Genomic DNA, 20,457 nt, shown 5'->3' on the forward strand with positions numbered 1-20,457 from the left:
TCATAAGACCACCCCAGCACACAGTCCCACAGTCCTACATGTCTCCCAAAAGATGACTCCCAGCAGACGGCCCTCGCATACCATGTCTCCTGCAAGACCCCTTGCTCAAGGCCCCCAAAGAGCATGCCTCTTGCAAGACCACCCCCAGCACGCGGCCCTCGCATATCACGGCTCCCGCAAGACCACCCCCAGCAGAGCACGTCTCCCCCAACACCACCCCAGCACACAGTCCCAGAAAAGAGCAAGTCTCCCGTAAGATCCCCGTCACAAGGCCCAGCCCCTGCAGAGCCCGCCGCCCGCAATACGACCCCTAGCACACGGTCTCCGCAGAGCACAACACTCGCAAGACCACTCCTAGTACACAGTCCTTGCAGAGCAAGTCTCCCGAAAGACCAATAGCACACTGCCCCCATAGAGCATGTATCTCACAAAACCACTCCCAGCACGCAGCCCTCACATATCACATCTCACACAAGACCACCCCCAGCAAAGCACGTCTGTCAAGCACAATGTAGGAAAGACTAAGTGCAACACAAAGGGATAAGGGGAAGTGAACCCAATACTAGGGAAGGGGGGGAGTAGAGACCCCTAGTCAGATTTAATGTCACCCTGTCTGCCCCAATGTCCCTATATAGGTTCTGCACCTTTCGCCGAGCAGGATACCTAATCCCTGCCAGACCCTAGCAATAAGCCTTGCATAGGGAAGGACAGGATAAGCACCAGTCAATCCACACTACAACTAAAGACCGAAGAGGATAGACGAACAAGAGGAACACTTTACTTGAGGAGACTCAGGAGTACCACAGAGGTCTTCCAGACACCAAAGAGGAAGATAGCCAACTGCTATAGTTCCAAGCCTCAACATTGGGAAATGGAAATATCACTGGCAACTCCCAGCAGCAAGCTGGGAGTTATAAACACCTTGGTCTAGTTGTATCAACTAGAGCCGTGGGAGGTTGCCACTGGGTCCCTGCAGAGCCCGTCACCTGTAATACGACCCCCAGCACATGGTCTCCGCAGAGCACACCATCCACATCACATAGTCCCCTCAGGGCACGCCGGCTGAAACACCACGCCCAGCACTGTCTTTGCAGAACACACTGCCCACAAGACCGCCCCAGCACATGGTCCCCAAAGAGCGTGCCACCCTCGCAAGACTGCCTCCAGCATGCAGTCCCTACAGAGCGCCCCACCCACCATTGCAGGCTAATTTGAGTTTCATTTATGTGGTGGCTGAACTCACCTTTCCCCAGGAAATACTTGAAGTACCATCGTGTGTGATACTCGGGATTCTCCAGGTGAACGTCAGTCCGTCTCCAGACCCCCGGCGTGTAGTCACTGATCTGCAGAGGACAAATTTGAGTGATATAACCATCAATAAAGGACACCATACAGCAGGAGGGGAACGTACATGAAGAAACAATGCGATACATGGCAGTATACTAGTAACAAGCGGTTACACTGTGCTGGTGTATGGCACTATACTGGTTATATTATGCTGGCGTATGGTGGTATACTGGTTATGTGGGGTTACACAGTGCTGGTGTATAGCGATACACTGGTTACCTTGTGCTGGTGTATGGCAGTTTTGGAGACGTGTGTCAGCGGGTACTCTAGTCCACTAGCCGAAACCGCATGGACCAGGGCTCCTCCCACCGAACGCCCGCTCTCCTTTTACCGTGGGCATAATTCTACTCAGACAACACAGGGTGAGGGTAAAGCAATGTGGCAATACTTTATTAAACCACAAAACAGGCAAATAGCACATAAAACAGTCCCAGCATATTATCCAAGATGGTGCAAAATTAGTGTCTCATCCTTCCACTGAATAACTGGGATAAGAGAAGCTGTGACTCCAGAGCTACCAGGCCGACTACCCCACCTGCAGCACACACAGAGAGGAGGTAACGACAAGCTTAGGAAGATGATAGTCCATTGAGGCACAAGATCAGGTGACTGGAGGGTCACAACCTGGCTTCTCCAAACATCTCCATAGAACCAGGTGACCGGTGGGTCCCAATCCTGGCTTTACCAAATGTATCAATGGGGGTCAGGTAACCGGTGGGTACACATCCTGACCTACCCAAACATATCCATAGGTTAACTGATGTTCAATGGAGCAACATCTGTATTCTTTCAGCCAAGATCGTGGTCCCTCAAAGCTGACATCCTATAGAATGTCAAATCTGTGTCCTTTGTGATGGAGCCATGATTTGACAACTATCTTGAAGAGTGTTCCTGGCTGTGATTTTTTAATGAGTCCCTGGTTCTTTGAGATGTCTTGTTACAGAGGCATAACCCCTGTTTAGTGTTCACAACTGTTCTTCAAATCATCATTCACAGGTCAAGGTTGATGAGCTTAACCCGCATGGTTTGATTATTTATAGTTTATCCTTCAATGTTTGCAAGTCAACAAAACTACATGGCCTGATATAATGTGTAATCAACATATCAGCAAACATCATTGTACAGTGTCCTTGCATCCCTGTTTTGCAAATATAACCATACAATAAACTGTAGGAGCTGATATAAGTGGTAAATAACAACCATTCATCAATTTACAAATATGAATTCAACCTACAAAAAGATTTATCATAAAGATAACAGTCTATGCCTCCTGGCTTACTGAAAATAGACGTCTGGATAATTACAGTACGATTAAATGCTGGGTCATCACAGCGGTATACTGGTTATATAGGGTTACACTATTCTGGTGTATGGCGGTATGCTGGTTATATGGAGTTTCACTATTCAGGTGAATGGCGGTATACTGGTTATTTTGTTCTGGTGTATGGCGGTATACTGGTTATTCTCCCTACAGGTACGTCACTCAGCTTTCCACAAAGACTTCTTACCTCTACACATAGCATTCACTTCGTACGTCACTCAGCTTTCCACAAAGACTTCTTACCTCTGCACATAGCATTCACTTGGTTTGTCTCTCAACTGACCCCCTGCTTTACCCCAGTATTATTTATGACCTTGTTTACTTTGGCTTGATCATATGCATCTGGTCCACTCTTAATTATCTGACCAAGAGGAGCACAGACCACTCCTCTCAGCTTCACACCTGAATGCACTTTGTAGCACATATATTGCATAGCACAAGTCTGCCAAGACTTTAGTCATAGAATCATAGAATCCTAGAGTTGGAAGGGACCTCCTGGGCCATCTGGTCCAACCCACTGCTCAAAGCAGGATTCGCTAAATCATCCCAGTCAGATGTCTGTCCAGCCTCTGTTTGAAGACTTCCATTGAAGGAGAACTCACCACTTCTCGTGGCAGCTTGTTCCACTCATTGATCACTCTAACTGTCAAAAAGTTTTTTCTAATATCTAATCTGTGTCTCCTCCCATTCAGTTTCATCCCATTGCTTCTAGTCTTTCCTTGTGAAAATGAGAATAAAGTTGATGCTTCTACAATGTGACAGCCCTTTAGATATTTGTAGACAGCTATTAAGTCTCCTCTCAGTCTTCTCTTTTGCAAACTAAACATTCCCAAATCCTGCAACCTTTCCTCATAAGACAGGGTTTGCAGACCGGTCACCATTGTGTGACATTGTGTGCAGTGTGTATCCTAGAAGCGTGTATCTTAAAAATGTGAGATATGAAAATATGAATTAATCCAGAATTGAACCAGAAGGGAACAGAAGGTAACTGGAAAGAGTCAATGTAAACAATGTTTCTGTTTGTATCCACTCTGACCCCTATAATCCTTCACTTTCTGATAACCCCACTAATCCCTACACCTAGTAAGGAACTGTTCAACTCTTCTTCAATCCTTCCAATCCATCTCGCCTCTTCCTCAGATCTGTTCCTCAACATACAATCCTCTGTCTCCAAATACAGACAGCCCCCTCATGCCCTCTCCTGCTCCCACCTGCTAACACTCTCTCTGCTTCTCCTCACTGCCGGCGATATCTCTCCAAATCCTGGTCCTCCTCACCACATTCCCACAGTCATTTCTACCTCCCATCCACACCCAATCACAACTTTCCGTAACCACTCCAACCTTATACACATCCGCCCAGCCCCAGCTTCCCCAGTCCCACTAACAGGAGCTCGGTGGAACGCTCGCTCTGTCTGCAACAAACTTTCGTTCATCCATGATCTTTTTATTACTAACAAACTTTCCTTCCTCGCATTCACCGAAACCTGGCTCACCTCCTCTGACACAGCCTCTCCTGCTGCACTCTCATATGGTGGATTCCACCTTTCCCGCCCCCCCCCGCCCCAGCTGCAAGCATGGTGGAGGAGTTGGTTTTCTCCTGTCAGATAACTGCTCCTTCACCCCAATCCCACTGCCGCCCTCTGTTACCCTCCCTTCCTTCGAGGTGCACTCTGTGCGCATCTACTCCCCCTCCAACCTCCAACTAGCTGTCATATACCGCCCTCCAGGGTCAGCCACCACCTTTTTTGACCACTTCACCACCTGGTACTCCATTTCCTTTCCACTGATATCCCCACTATCATCTTGGGTGACTTCAACATCCCCATTGACACTTCCCTCTCAGCTGCCACTAAACTTCTATCTCTCACTTCCTCCTTCGGCCTCACTCAATGGTCTTCTGCAGCCACTCACAAAGATGGCCACACGCTAGCCCTCATCTTCATCCGCCTCTGCTCCCTATCTAGCCTCTCTAACTCACCTCTTCCTCTCGCTGACCACAACCTACTTACATTCTCTTCCCTCTCCTCCTCAGGTCCACAATCCCCACCTCAAAAACACGCACACCCTCACAGAAATCTTCAACACCTCGATCTACACTCACTGTCTGAATCCCTCCTCCCTCTTACAGACATAAGTTCCCTACACAAGGCAGATGCCGCTGCCGCTCTATATAACACCACAATAGCTGTAGCTTTGGAATCAGTTGCCCCTCTCAAACATACCAAAACTCGCAAAATCAACAGGCAGCCCTGGCACACCAGTCTGACCAAAGAACTGAGGCGGGCTTCCAGGGCTGCTGAGCGGAGATGGAAAAAATCTCACTCCAATGAGGACTTCATCACATTCAAACAGTCCCTCACTACTTTCAAGGCCACACTCACTACAGCAAAACAAACCTACTTCTCATCTCTCATATCCTCCCTGTCTCACAACCCTAAACAGTTATTCAACACCTTCAATTCTCTCCTCCGCCCCCCAGCACCTCCTCCCTCTCCACTCATCTCAGCTCAAGACTTTGCCTCATTTTTCAAGGAGAAGATTGATAACATCAGAGACAGTTTTGGTCAACAACCCCCAGTGCCCTTCCTCCTACCTGCCCTGCCCTCCTCCCCCAAAACCAACTTCTCCACCATTACAGAAGATCGACTCTCCACTCTACTTTCAAGATCACATCTCACTACCTGTGCACTTGACCCGATCCCATCCCTCTTCATCCCAAACCTCACCACAGTCTTCATCCCAACCCTAACCCATCTCTTCAACCTATCACTAACAACAGGTGTTTTCCCCTCAAGCTTTAAACATGCCTAAATCACACCTATCCTCAAAAAGCCCTCTCTTGACCCATCCTCTGTATCTAGCTATCGCCCTATATCACTTCTCCCCTATGCCTCAAAACTACTGGAACAACACGTCCATCTTGAACTATCCTCCCACCTCTCTTCTTGCTCCCTCCTTGACCACTTGCAATCCGGCTTCCGGCCACACCACTCCACTGAAACTGCCCTTACTAAGGTCACCAATGACCTACTAGCCGCCAAGGCCAAGCGACACTACTCTGTCCTCTGCCTTTGACACAGTGGAACATTCCCTATTACTACAAACCCTCTCATCTCTTGGTATCACAGACTTGGCCCTATCTTGGATTGCGTCATACCTAGCAGACCGGACATTCAGCGTCTCCCATTCGCACACCACCTCCTCACCGCGCCCCCCTATCCGTCGGAGTCCCGCAAGGTTCAGTCCTAAGGCCCCTGCTCTTCTCCATTTACACCTTCGGCCTCGGACAGCTCATAGAATCTCAAGGCTTTCTGTATCATCGCTATGCTGATGACACACAGATCTACATCTCTGGACCAGATATCACCTCCCCACTAAACAGAATCCCTCAATGTCTGCTATTTCATCCTTCTTCTCCACTAGATTTCTAAAACTTAATATGGACAAAACAGAATTAATCATCTTTCGCCCATCTCACGTGACCCCCCCAACAGACCTATCCATTAAAGTAAACGGCTGCCCACTCTCTCCAGTCCCACAAGCTCGCTGCCTCGGGGTTATCCTTGACACTGATCTCTCCTTCAAACCACATATCCAAGCCCTTTCCGCTTCCTGCCGACTTCAACTCAAAAATATTTCACGGATCCGTATATTCCTCAACCAAGAATCTGCAAAAACTCTAGTCCATGCCCTCATCATCTCCCGCCTTGACTACTGCAACCTCCTGCTCTGTGGCCTCCCCTCTAACACTCTCGCACCCCTCCAATCTATTCTTAACTCTGCTGCCCGACTAATCCACCTGTCCCCCCGCTATTCCCTGGCCTCTCCCCTCTGTCAATCCCTGCACTGGCTCCCCATTACCCAAAGACTTCAGGTCAAAACCCTAACCATGACATACAAAGCCATCCACAACCTGAGTCCTCCGTACATCTGTGACCTAGTCTCCCGGTACTTACCTGCACGAAACCTCCTATCCTCACAAGATCTCCTTCTGCACTCCCCTCTTATCTCCTCTTCCCACAATCGCATACAAGATTTCTCACGCGCATCCCCTCTACTCTGGAACTCTCTACCAAAACATATCAGACTCTCGCCTACCATGGAAACCTTCAAAAAGAACTTGAAGACCTACCTCTTCCGTCAAGCCTACAACTTGCAATAACCACCGATCCACCAAACCGCTGCACGACCAGCTCTACCCTCGCCTACTGTATCCTCACCCATCCCGTTGTAGATTGTGAGCCCTCGCGGGCAGGGTCCTCTCTCATCCTGTACCAGTCGTGACTTGTATTGTTTAAGATTACTGTACTTGTATGTATTATGTATACCCCTCCTCACATGTAAAGCGCCATGGAATAAATGGCGCTATAATAATAATAATCTTGTGCTGGTGTATGGCAGTATGCTGGTTATATGGGGTTACACTATTCAGGTGAATGGAGGCTTACTGGTTATATTGTGCATGGCGGTATACTGGTTATATTGTGCTGGTGTACCACGGTATACTGGTATATTGTGCTTGTGTATGACGGTATACTAGTTATATTGTGATTTTGTGTAGTCACTTTGGAAAGCTTTATAACAACCAGGTCCTCTTCATGAGCCCGTACCTCGTCTGAAGATCCATTCTCAACCCGAAATCTTCCCGCTCTCTGTATGGCTCCATCAGCGTCACTGGAAATGAGCTGTTGAAACAAGAGCACATGATGTGACAATATACTAGTAAGACCAGTGTCCCCCAGTGCAGGAAGCCTCCAGTATCTCTAGATCTTCAGCTCTGCCACACCTCAGCCCATACACATCATCCTGAAGAAGCCAATCCCAGACCATAGCTGCGTGCAGGAGAGAATGTGGCATGGTAGAGTACTCCATGTACGGCCTGAGTTTTCCACGTATAGCCCAGACCACAAGCCAGCCACAGAGTGCGGCACCAGCAGAGTACAGGAAGCATAGCGATATTATAGTTTATTATTAGTATCCGTGAACCTATGAAAGTATAACAGATAGACTGCAAGAAGCACGGTGGAATGGATTATGTTTTAATTTAAAGGTATCAATAAAGGTTACATTTTAATAATTCGTCCACCTCATGCAGTGATTTAAATTAATTTTGCAGACTTTTTTTGAGTTTTCTAGGTCCTCTTTCAGTGTACTCCACGTATGTCCCAGATCACCAAGCCATACACAGAGCACAGCACTGGCAGATTACGCTACGTATGGCACAGATCACCAAGCCAGACACAAAGTGCGGCACTGGCAAAGTACTTCACATATGGCACAGATTACCAAGCCAGACACAGTGCGCGGCACCGGCAGAGTACTGCATGTATGGCCCAGATCACCAAGTCAGACACAAAGTGCAACACTGGCAGACTACTCCACGTGTGGCCCAGATCACCAAGCCAGACACACGGCACAGCACCAGACACAGAGCGCAGCACCATCAGAATACTCCACGTATAGACCGGATCCCTAAGTCAGACACAGAGCGTGACACTGGCAGAGTACTCCACCTACAGCCAGATCCCCGTGATGAACACAGAGCGTGGCATTGACAGAGTACTCCAAGTACAGCCTGAAGCCCGGAACCAGGCACAGAGGTCAGCACCTGCAGAGTACTCCAAGTATAGCCTGAATCCCGGAGCCAGGCACAGAGGGCAGCACCTGCAGAGTACTCCATGTACAGCCTGAATCCTAAAGCCAGACACAGAGTGCAGCATCGGAAGAGTACTCCATGTACAGCTTGAATCCCGGAGCCAGACACAGAGCACAGCACAGGCCGAGTACTCCACATATGCCCTAGATCCCCCAGCCACATTTCAAGTCCAGTATCAGCAGAGTATGCCACGTGCAGCACAGATCCCCGAGAGTGTGGCACTGACAGTGTCCTCCATGTACAGCACGAATGCCCGTGACAGACCAGAGCTCAGCACCGGCAGAGAACTCCATGTACAGCCTGGAATCCCAAGTTAGACACAGAGCGTGGCAGAATACTCAACAATACAGTCCAAATTCCGGGGGTCGGACACAGAGCAGTAAAAAAAAAATAAACTAAGCACTCACCTTAAAGATGAGTTTTTTTGACTTTTTTAATGTAGTCGAGGCAAAACGTTTCGATCACATTTGGCCTTTATCAATTACAAACTATACAGGAGTGTCAGGGATTCGTGGGAATCCTGTGGATATTTAGTGAGGCACATCTCGGTATGGTCACTTTCAAAAGAATATGGGGCGTTAAAGAAGGAAAAACCCCAATGGTAAACAAGCCAGGGGACCTGGATGTGTGCACGTGCCTGGAGGAAGACGCAGCGTCCGCCATTTGTTAGCTCCCAATTGATAAAGGCCAAATGTGGCTGAAATGTTTTGCCTTCAATAAATTAAAAAAGTCAAAAAAATTCATCTTTAAGTTGAGTGCCTAGTTTTTTTTATTACTTCATGGTGTGGGATCCTACTACGGCACCTTCCTTAGTAGTGCACACGGTTCTCTACTAGGACACATAGAGCAGGACCATGTACAGCTCATATCGTATGGCTGAACCCAGAGTGTAGTAGTGACAGAGCATTCGTTATACAGCCCAGATTCCTCGACCAGTCACAAACCACGTTGCATGTGTGATCCCCACTGTTCGCTCCATTTGTGGTCTACCACCTGGGGCGCTGCACTCAGCACAGGGTGGGGGCAATATCAAAGTTACAGGGTGGGGGTTGTAGCTCTACATTTCTATGTTATCTAGTCGATGACATGTCTCCTGTAATCACACCTCTCCATTCATATGGCTGCGGGTATGGAGTCTAATATGGCTGCGGGTATGGAGTCTCTGTCTGGCTCCGCCGGCAGCTAGAAGGATGACATGCTGATAAATATGGGGGTCACCCTCAATGAACAGACCCCATTAAGGATTGGGAGATGTTATTACAATGGCTTCCTCCAACAGCAAGTACAGTAGAGACAGAAAGCTGGGCCTTGAGTCAGACATGTCAGAGGATGACATTTCTCCAGACCTATCTAATTACATCTCCAGTGACAGAATTACACAGGCCTGGAATCAATCACAGGCTCGGTGGCTGCACGATAAAGCCTCACGTCTCCACACTACAGAAAGCACAGGCCAGCTGCATGCCGCCATATAATTGCCCACTGATTCACCACTACTTTTAATACTGTGCAGAAGTGTACCCAACTCTACAGACTACTTCCCCCAACTGGCAGGACACACAGTCATCACTGGGGGATGGATTGTCACAGGAGGCAAGGATGAAGGAGAAGTCAGAGACTCCCTTAACTATGCACTGAATGCAGATCCCATATTATCCAATGTCCATGCTGAGACCACATAAAGTTAAGTCCAAAATTATTTGGACAGTGGCAGCAGTTTTGTCATTTTCACGGTTTACCAAAAACTATTCAAGAAACAGTTATATAACCAATGTGGGCTTAAAGTGCAGATTCTCAGCTTAAGGCCAGCGTCACACTACCAGAGAATATGGCCGAGTGGCATGCGAGAAAACATCGCATAGCAGTCAGTCCAGTGTTAATCTATGGGGCAGCTCCCATCACCGTTTATTTTATAGGGCGTATTCAGCGTGCTTGTAAAATCGCAGCATGCTGCTATTGTCACCGAGACAATCCATGGGTACCATTGGGCTATTCCCTCATTAATCCATCATTAATTAAGCAGGTAACTGATCTGTAGCTGACTCCAGGTGTGGCATTTGCATTTGGAAGCTGTTGCTTTGAATCCACAATGGAAGTGAAACAGGCCACTATTGGGCTGAAAAAGAAGAAATCCATCAGAGAGATAGAAGAAATGTTAGGAGTGGTCAAATCAACAGTTTGATACATTCTGCAAAACAAAAAAATGGGTCCATCATGAGAGCAAATACAGAGGTTTCACCACTAACCATTAATCAGACTTAATAATCCAAAGGACAGATTAGACGTTACCAAAAACATCTAAAGAAGACGCACACTTCTGGAAAAGCATTCTGTGGACAGATGAAACAAAGATCAACCTGTCTACTATGATGGGAAGAAGAAAGTATGGAGAAGACTTGGAACAGCTCATGATCCTCAGCACAGCACATCCTCTGTAACACATGGTGGAGGCGGTGTGATGACATGGGCATGTATGGCTTCCAATGGCGCCAGGTCACTAGTGTTTATTGATGATGTGACTGAAGACAGAAGCTACCGGTGTACAGGGTTATACTTTTTGCTCAAATAACCCCTTAGAGACAGAGCCAATTTGCAGCTTAATGACCAGGCTAATTTTTACAATTCTGACCACTGTCCCTTTATGAGGTTATAACTCTGGAACGCTTTAACGGATCCCGGTGATTCTGAGAAAGTTTTTTCGTGACATATTGTACTTCATGTTAGGGGCAAAATTTCTTCTCTATGACTTGCGTTTATTTATGAAAAAATGGAAATATGAAAATTTTTAAAATTTTGCAATTTTTTGAATTTTTATGCCCTTAAATCAGACTCATATTGCCCAAAATAGACAGTAAGTAACATTTCCCACATGTCTACTTTACATCAGCACACTTTAGGAAACAAATTTTTTTTTTTTAAGAAGTTATGCAGAAGTGTGCACACATGTGTTTTTTTCGCGGTTTTACCAAATAAAACGCTTAAAAACGCTTAAAAGTATCCCATTCATTTTAATGAATTCCACACTTCTTGTGCATATTGATGCGTTTTTTTCCGCATTTCTAGCTATTTTCTATGAGGCTGGGACCGCTCCAGAAAAAACGCATTAAAAACGCGCGTTTTTTGTGCAAAAAAACAGCACGGAAAACTTGCAGAAAAAAAACGCACGTTTTCTGGGAAGGAGTCCAGTATTCATGCACAAATTTTCTGCATACGTGTGCACATAGCCTAAGGGTTAAAAATTGACCAGCGATTTCTCATTTTTACGACAAAATTTACAAACCATTTTTTTAGGGACCACCTCATATTTGAAGTCACTTTAAGGGGTGTACATGACAGAAAATACCCAAAAGTGACAACATTCAAAAACTGCACCCCTCAAGGTGCTCAAAACCACATTCAAGAAGTTAATTAACCCTTTACGTGCTTCACAGGAATATCAGCAGTGTGTAAGGAAAAAATGAACATTTAACTTTTTTCACAAACATTTTACTTCAAAAACAATGTCGAGTTTGGAGAGCCCCTGATGAGCCTAAACAGTGGAAACCCCCTACAAATGACAACATTTTGGAAACTAGACCCCCAAGGAACTTATCTAGATGTGTAGTGAGCACTTTGAACCCCCAAGTGTTTTATTAAAGTTTAAAACGCAGAGCCGTGAAAATAAAAAATCATTTTTTTCCACAAAAATCATTTTTTAACCAATTTTTTTTTTCACAAGGTTAACAGGAGAAATTGGACCCCAAAAGTTGTTGTCCACATTGTTTTGGGTACGCTGGTACTCCATATGTGGGAGAAAACTACGGTTTAGGCACACATCGGGGGTCAGAAGGGAAGTAGTGACGTTTTGGAATGCAGACTTTGATGGAATGGTCTGCAGGTGTCATGTTACATTTCCAGAGCCCCTGATGTGCCTAAACAGTAGAAACCCCCCCACAACTGATCACATTTTGGAAACTAGACCCCCAAAGAACTTATCTAGATGAATTCTGTGAACTTTGAACCCCCAAGTGTTTCATTAAAGTAATAAAAATCATTTTTTTCCCAAAAAAATATTTTTTAGCCCACAATTTTTTATTTCCACAAGGGTAAACTGGAGAAATTGGACCCCAAAGGTTGTTGTCCCATTTGTCCCGAGTTCCTTGGTACCTCATATGTGGGGGTAAACCACTGTTTGGGCGCATGGCAGAGCTTGGAAGAGAAGGAGCACCGTTTGACTTTTTCAACGCAGAATTGGCTGGAATTGAGATTGGACGCCATGTCACGTTTGGAGAGCCCCTGATGTGCCTAAAAGAGTGGAAACCCCCCCAATTCTAACTCCAACCCCAACCCAAACACACCCCTAACCCTAATCCAAACCCTAACCATAACCCTAACCGCAAACCTAACCCCAATACATCTCTAACCCTAATCCAAACCCTAACCATAACCCTAACCACAAACCTAACCCCAACACACCCCTAACCCTAATACTAACCACACATTCCAATCCATCCAGACATTACTACTACACACTCCGATCCATCCAGCCATTACTGCTACTACACACTCCGATCCATCCAGACATTACTACTACTAGAGACACCGATCACACGGTCCACCCAGACATATCTACTAATAGAGACACTGATCACCCTATCCATCCAGACATCATTGCTACAAAAGACACCGATCACCTGATCCATCCAGACATCACTGCTTCTAAAGACCCCAATCACTTGGTTCATCCAGGCATTATTACTACTACTACATGTTCTGATCATACCGGTCAATCCACACATTACAACTATTAAAGGCATCGATCCATCTAGACATTACTACTACTAGAAACAACGATCCCCCGATCCATCCAGACATTAATACATATATTATTCATCACATACAATAGTAACAGTGGTTTATACTTAGTGTTCCTTGAAACAAATACACCCAATAGTACATTGTGTAGACACACACTCACAGTACAGATGTCCTCTCATGCGAATAATCTTTGAGGTCTGTCTCACCTATTCTATGAAAAAAGCCTGTTATATACGGACAAATGCAGCAGGTGAAATAAGTATTGAAGAAGATATCACCAATTTTCTAAGTAAATATTTTTCCAAAGTTGCTACTGACAAGAAATTCTCATCAGATGTCGGTAACAACCCATCCAATCCACAAAGGCAAAGAAATCAAACCATAGACGTCCATAAATTAAGTTATGTGCAATAATGAGAACTGACATGCGGAAAAAGTATTGAACATAAGAAGAAATGAGAAAACAGTCATGGAAAATCATGACACCTGATGAAATCTAGCAGTAGTTAGAAAGCAATCCTGCCACTTGTTGAAAAATAATATCAGCTGGTTCAGCTGATGGCCTATAAAAAGGTGTCTCATTGCCAAGGTGCCAAACAAGAAATATCTAATGTTGGGTAAAACCAGAGAGCTGGCTCAAAACCGTTGCAACCTTATTGTTGCAAAATATACTGATGGCATTGGTTTCAGAAGAATATCTAAACTACTGAAGGTACTAGTGAGCACTGCTGGGGCCATAATCCAGAGTAAGTAATGAAGTCAACCTCCATGGCCTGTATGCACACTCATCACGCAAGACTCCATTACTGAACATAAAGCATGTTCAAGTGCATTTAAAGTTTGCTAAACAACATCTAGACAAGTCGGTGAAATATTGGGAGAATATAGTCTGACCAGATGAGATCAAAATGGAATTCTTTGGATGCCGTAATACACACCATATTTGGAGGCCAAAAAGCACTGCATATCACCTTAAAGACACTATACTAACAGTGAAGTTTGGAGGTGGGGACATCATGGTGTGGGGCTGTTTTTCAGCATTCATATGATTGAATGGAAGAATGTACAAACGTACAGAGATATTTCTGATAAAAATCTGCTGCTATCAATCAGGATGATGAAGATGAAACGAGGGTGGACATTTCAGTAACACAATAATCCCAAACACACAACACACAGTCAAGGAAACTCTCAACTGGATTCAGAGAATGAAAATAAAGCTGTTACAATGACCGAGCCAATCACCAGACCTGAATCCAATAGAAATTGTATGGAAGAAATGGAAGCTCAGAGTCCACAAAAGGAGCCCATGGGACCTTCAGGATATGAAGAGTTTGTGTGGAAGAATGGGCCATAATCACACCTGAGCAATGCATGCGACTAGTTTCTCCATACAGGAGGCATCTTGAAGCTGTCATCACCAACAACGGCTTTTGTACGAAGTATTAAATACATTTCAGTAATAGTGTTCGATACTTTTTCACTGTGTCATTTCTCATTATTACACATAGCCTAATTTATGGACATCTATGGTTTGATTTCTTTGCCTGTGCGGATTGGATGAGTTATTACCGACATCTGGTGAGAATTTCATGTCAATAGCACCTTTAGAAACATATTTACTCAGAAAAGTGGTGACGTGTTTGATACTTATTTAACCGCTGTATACTTTCTACGACAGATAGAACTCACCAGCTCCACGGAGCCATAGTGCTTCCTGCTGAATTCTCCACGCCGGCAGCCCAGGTCTTCAGAGACGGAGCTGGAAGAGAAACGCTTCATTAGTAACCATGTCGAGCGATCCAGAGCAAGTCTACTGCAAGCAGGCTGCACAGCAATGGTCCCCAGCAAGGAGGGGTCTCGAATGAGGAGGGGGAAGGGTGCTGCCTGAACAAGACCGATCAACCACCACCAAAGGAAAATACGCTGCAATAAAGGCGACTGCACCTACGATATACGCAGGTGGTACTGTTCAGCACAAAGCATTGTCCGGCAGGCACAGGGCAGGGAATTTTGGCAGGGGGAGGGGGGAAAGAAAATAGATAATATAGTGCTAAGTGCAGAGGATGATGGCAGAAAAGCGGCACGCCACGCACAGAACCAGCCGCAGATCACGTCAATCACTGCTGACATTATGTGAGTACAAGCGGTGATCACAGTGCCCATGGGTGGCACATCCAACACTGCAACCTTTTAACACTGTGGCTGCCCCGCAGTACACCTAAGTGTGAAGAGAGGGATACACAGGCTGTACACCCTCATGTCTGCATAGCAGGCACAAGCCTCTCCAGATTATTCCCAGCAGCATAACGACAGCTGCAGACACCAAAGGCAATATTCTATCGCCTCATTCTCCTCACTGCTCAGGAGGAAAATTAATATATATGTTAAATAGATTCTGCATCCAGACGTCCCAGCCCCCATCATCCACAACCACCACCACCCTCATTATCATCATCGGACTGGAAAGTCTAGGCAGAAACAGAAGAAAACATGGAACACTACAACTCCCATTCATGACTACAGCTCACACTGCTAACCTCGTACACAGCACAGTACATCCACCTCCTCCTCATACACAGCATAGTACCACTACCTCTTCCTCCTCATACACAGCATAGTACCACTACCTCTTCCTCCTCATACACAGCATAGTACCACTACCTCTTCCTCCTCATACACAGCACAGTACCACTACCTCTTCCTCCTCATACACAGCACAGTACCACTACCTCTTCCTCCTCATACACAGCATAGTACCACTACGTCTTCCTCCTCATACACAGCATAGTACCACTACCTCTTCCTCCTCATACACAGCACAGTACCAATACCTCTTCCTCCTCATACACAGCACAGTACCACTACCTCTTCCTCCTCATACAAAGCACAGTATCACCAACTCCTACTCCTCATACACAGCACAGTACCACTACCTCTTCCTCCTCATACACAGCATAGTACCACTACCTCTTCCTCCTCATACACAGCATAGTACCACTACCTCTTCCTCCTCATACACAGCATAGTACCACTACCTCCTTCTCACACACAGCACAGTACCACTACCTCTTCCTCCTCATACACAGCACCACTACCACTTCCTCCTCATACACAGCACAGTACCACCACCTCCTACTCCTCATACACAGCACAGTACCACTACCTCTTCCACCTCATACACAGCATAGTACCACTACCTCTTTGTCCTCATACACAGCACAGAACCACTACCTCTGCCTCCTCATACACAGCATAGTACCACTACCTCCTTCTCATACACAACACAGCACAGTACCAACCTCCTCATACACAGCACAGTACCATCTCCTCCTCATGCACAGTACAACTACCTCCTCCTCATACACAGCACAGTACCACCACCTCCACCTCATACACAGAACAGTACCTCTACCTCCTCCTCATATAAAGCACAGTACAATAATCTCCTCATACACAGCACAGTACCACCACCTCCTCATAAACGGCACTGTACCACCACCACCACCTCATAGATGGTACAGTACCACCACCTCCTCCTCCGCAAACACAACACAGTACCATCTCCTCATACACAGCACAGTACTACCACCACCTCAAACAGAGTACAGTACCACCTCCTCAGACAGTGCACAGTACCAACACATCTTCCTCATACATACCACAGTACCATTCTCTCCTCATACACGGCACAAAACCACCTCCTCATACACAGCACAGAACCACCTCCTCGTCATACACTGCACAGTACCACCACCTCCTCCTCATACACATCACAGTACTCCCACCTCCTCATACACAGCACAGTACCATCACCTCCTCCTCATACAGTATCACATCCTCTTCCTCCTAATACACTACACAGTACCAACCTCCTCCTCATACACAGTACCACTACTTTCTCCTCATACACAGCACAGTACCACCACCTCACCTCACACACAGAACAGTACCACCACCTCCACCTCATATACAGCACAGTACCATAATCTCATACACTGCACAGTTCCACTACCTTCTCCTCATACATATTACAGTACCACCTCTTCCTCATACACAGTTCCACCAACTCCACCTCATACACAGCACAGTACCTCCACCTCATAAACAGAACAGTAACTCCACCTCCTCCACATATAAAGCAAAGTACCATAATCTCCTCATACACTGCACAGCACTACTACCACTTCCTCATAAACAGGGAAGTACTACCACCACCATCTCCTCCTCCACATACACAGCATAGTACACCACCTCTTCCTCCTCCACCTCATACACAGTACAGTGCCATCTCTGTTATGAATGGGTCACCGAGGAGGATAGCAGGACCAGGCTAAGACACCAGAAAACCAGAGAGGTTGGTAACTAAGCGGATTGCAGACCCCTGATCCTATCCATACAACTAGCAGTAGCCGTGGAGCGTACCTACGATGTCCTAGACGCCTCGGCACAGCCGGAGAACTAACTCAGCCTAAAGCAAGAAAGGTGAAATCTAAACTGCCCCGGAGCAGACCCCCAAGGAATAGACAGCCCCCAAACATATATTGTGGGTGAGACAAGATGAAAACACAAACGCAGGCAGAAAAATAGACTGAGCAAATGATGGGGCCCAAACTGACTAGACAGGACAGGAAAGGAAAGACACTGTCTGCAATCACGCAAAAACCCTGAAAAATCCAATACGTCTGATGCACAAAAACACTGAAGTCACATGACTTCGCCCCCACTATATCAGCACTCTGGTATATACTGAAAGCAAAGCAAAAAGAGACCAATACAACAGGGGACAGAACAAACTGACACAAGCAGTAACATTTGGGCGGTGATCCAGCACAGCCCCAGCAGGAGCAAACTGTCCCGCACAAAGCAGAGATAGACAAAACCAGATCAAATGCAAAAAGATTAGCATGAACCACTTAGCTGAATCATGCAGGAACAGAGCAGGAGACATCAGACATCAGACCTCAGAAGGCACAGGAAGAAAATCACCAGCAGGGATTGAAGGAAGTCAGCTGTCTTAAATAATCCAGTCAGAAACCCCTGATCTCCAATCGTCATCATCATTATCAGGTGGCAAACCTCTGTCAATCTGACCAGCTCCACTACCTCCAGTAACCACCAGAAGGAGCCCAGAAAGAGAACTCGCAACACCTTTGTCAATCTGACCAGCTCCACTACCTTCAGTAACCATCAGAGGGAGCCCAGAAAGGGAATTCACAACACATCTCCTCCTCCTACACAGCACAGTACTGTCACCACCTTATACACAATACAGTACCACCTCTTCATATACAGTACAGTACCACCACCTCATATAGTCCATAATAATCTCCCTCATACATACCAAAGTACCATCATCTCCTCCTCATATACAGCACAGTACCACATCCTCATACACATCACAGTACCATCTCCTTCTCATACACTGCACAATACCACTTCCTACTCATACACAGTATCACCTCCTCATTGTCATGATCCATTGTTATGAATGAGTCACCGTAGGAGGCAAAAACAGAAATACTAGCTAAGTCCAGAAAACCAGAGAAGTTGGCAGCTATCGGATTGCAGACCCCTGAACCTAACAACAACTAGCAGTAGCCCTGGGGGGTTCCTACGGTGCCCTAGACCCCTCGATCACAGCCGGAGAACTACATAGCCTAAAGACAGAACGGGAAATCTAAACTACCCCAGAGCAGACCCCAAAGCAATAGGCAGCCCCCAACATATAATGACGGTGAAGCAAGATAAAAAAACACTAACACAGATAGAAAGAGAGACTGAGCAAATGATTGGGCCCAAGCTAACTAAATAGGACAGAATAGAAAAGCTGCTGTCTGCAATCCGCCAAAACACTCTCAAAAACAAGAGCCAACAGACTGATAGGGAAAAAAGCCCTGAAGACGCTAGGCTTCAAAAAGACTATATCAGTACTCAGGTATTATCTGAAGACAGAGCAAAAAGGAATTCAGCTCACCCAGCAGGAAAAGGCAGAAATCCAGAAAAACAAGGCAAAACAAAACCAAACGCAAAAAGTAGAGCAGAAAACTTAGCTTTTGAGGAGTAGGAATCAGACTGGTCTCCAAGAATCCCTCAGAGTAATCACCCGCAAGGCAGAAGGGCGTCGGCTGCCTTATATCCAGTCAGCAATCCCAGTCACCCAGTCATCATCATTCTGCTCAGGTGCTTTGTGATCAGCCTCACTACCTTCCTTCACCAGAAGAGGGAGTTCATCAGACCGCAATGGTGAAGGGGAAAATGAACTCACAACAATCCATGCTGGATCAGGACTAATTAAAAGCACAGGTAACCTTTGTTTTCTTAAGCTGTGTGTCACGAAGCCCGTCTTGTGTGACGCGGCCCGCAGGCCGGTAACTAAAACAACAAGACGCGGCACGTGATACGGTCCTGAGACGCGGCCCGCAGGCCGGTAACTAAAACAAAAAGACACGGGGAAAGGGGAAACAGTTACAACGGTGGGCCCTGCGATAGGGAGAGGGGACGTGGCGACCTCCTGCACTCCCGAGTCAGCGTCCCTAACGCTCCTAACGTTCCCTATGCCGGTTCCGCACTGGGCGCCGCTCAGGAACCTGTCGCCCTGGCACACCCTACACCTATCCCTTGCTAGGGAGCTGGGTGGCACAGGCACTGGCCCCACCGCTGCACTAATACACACCAAGGAAAAACACAAACAGGGGAACACCACTTAGCTTTACTCTGTTGCACTTGCTCCTGGCAACAGAGTCCACCACCAGAATGCAGCTCTCCTCCTGAATAGCTGCCACCAAGCTCTGTCAGACAGAAAAGGAAATCCCCTCTGACTCCTTCCACACCAGGGCTAAGACAGCACAAATGCTCTCCAGCGCCTTCCTCCACCAAGGATGGTTGAAATGAACACTATCACCAACACTGATTGCAACACCTGTGACTCTTTTATAGGTAAGAGCCAGCAATCAAACCTGCATTAAATCATGTGCACTTAACGAAATAAACCAGAGAGCAATGACGCTCACCACCACCGGGGGCAAACTTAGAACATTCTGCTCAGGTGCTTTGTAATCAGCCTCACTACCTTCCTTCACCAGAAGAGGGAGTTCATCAGACCTCAATGGTGAAGGGGAAAATGAACTCACAATAGTACCTCCCCCTTGAGGAGGGGTAACCGAACCCTCATCCACGCCACCAGGGCGATCAGGGTGAGCCCGATGAAAGGCACGCACCAATCTTTTGGCATGAATATCAGAGGCAGAGACCCAGGAATTATCCTCCTGACCATAACCCTTCCACTTAACCAAATACTGGAGTCTCCGTCTAGCCAGACGGGAATCCAGTAT

General features: G+C 46.4%; 1 protein-coding gene across 9 annotated transcripts in view; it reads right to left on the bottom strand.

Annotated features, from left to right (window-relative positions):
* Positions 1–20,457, bottom strand: part of GARNL3 (GTPase activating Rap/RanGAP domain like 3) — a 222,766-nt gene that overhangs the window by 42,196 nt on the left and 160,113 nt on the right. For all 9 annotated transcript variants that reach the window (XM_073558622.1, XM_073558613.1, XM_073558654.1 and 6 more), the window contains 3 exons: positions 14,816–14,885; positions 7,281–7,355; positions 1,244–1,343 (listed from right to left, as the gene is read on the bottom strand). In XM_073558622.1, the coding sequence (XP_073414723.1) occupies positions 1,244–1,343; positions 7,281–7,355; positions 14,816–14,885 (245 nt within the window). The remainder of the gene's footprint in view (positions 1–1,243; positions 1,344–7,280; positions 7,356–14,815; positions 14,886–20,457) is intronic.

This window comes from Dendrobates tinctorius, unplaced genomic scaffold (genome assembly GCF_039654945.1).
Source record: "Dendrobates tinctorius isolate UK_male_01 unplaced genomic scaffold, ASM3965494v1 ptg000013l, whole genome shotgun sequence".
NCBI classification, from domain to species: Eukaryota; Metazoa; Chordata; class Amphibia; order Anura; family Dendrobatidae; genus Dendrobates; species Dendrobates tinctorius.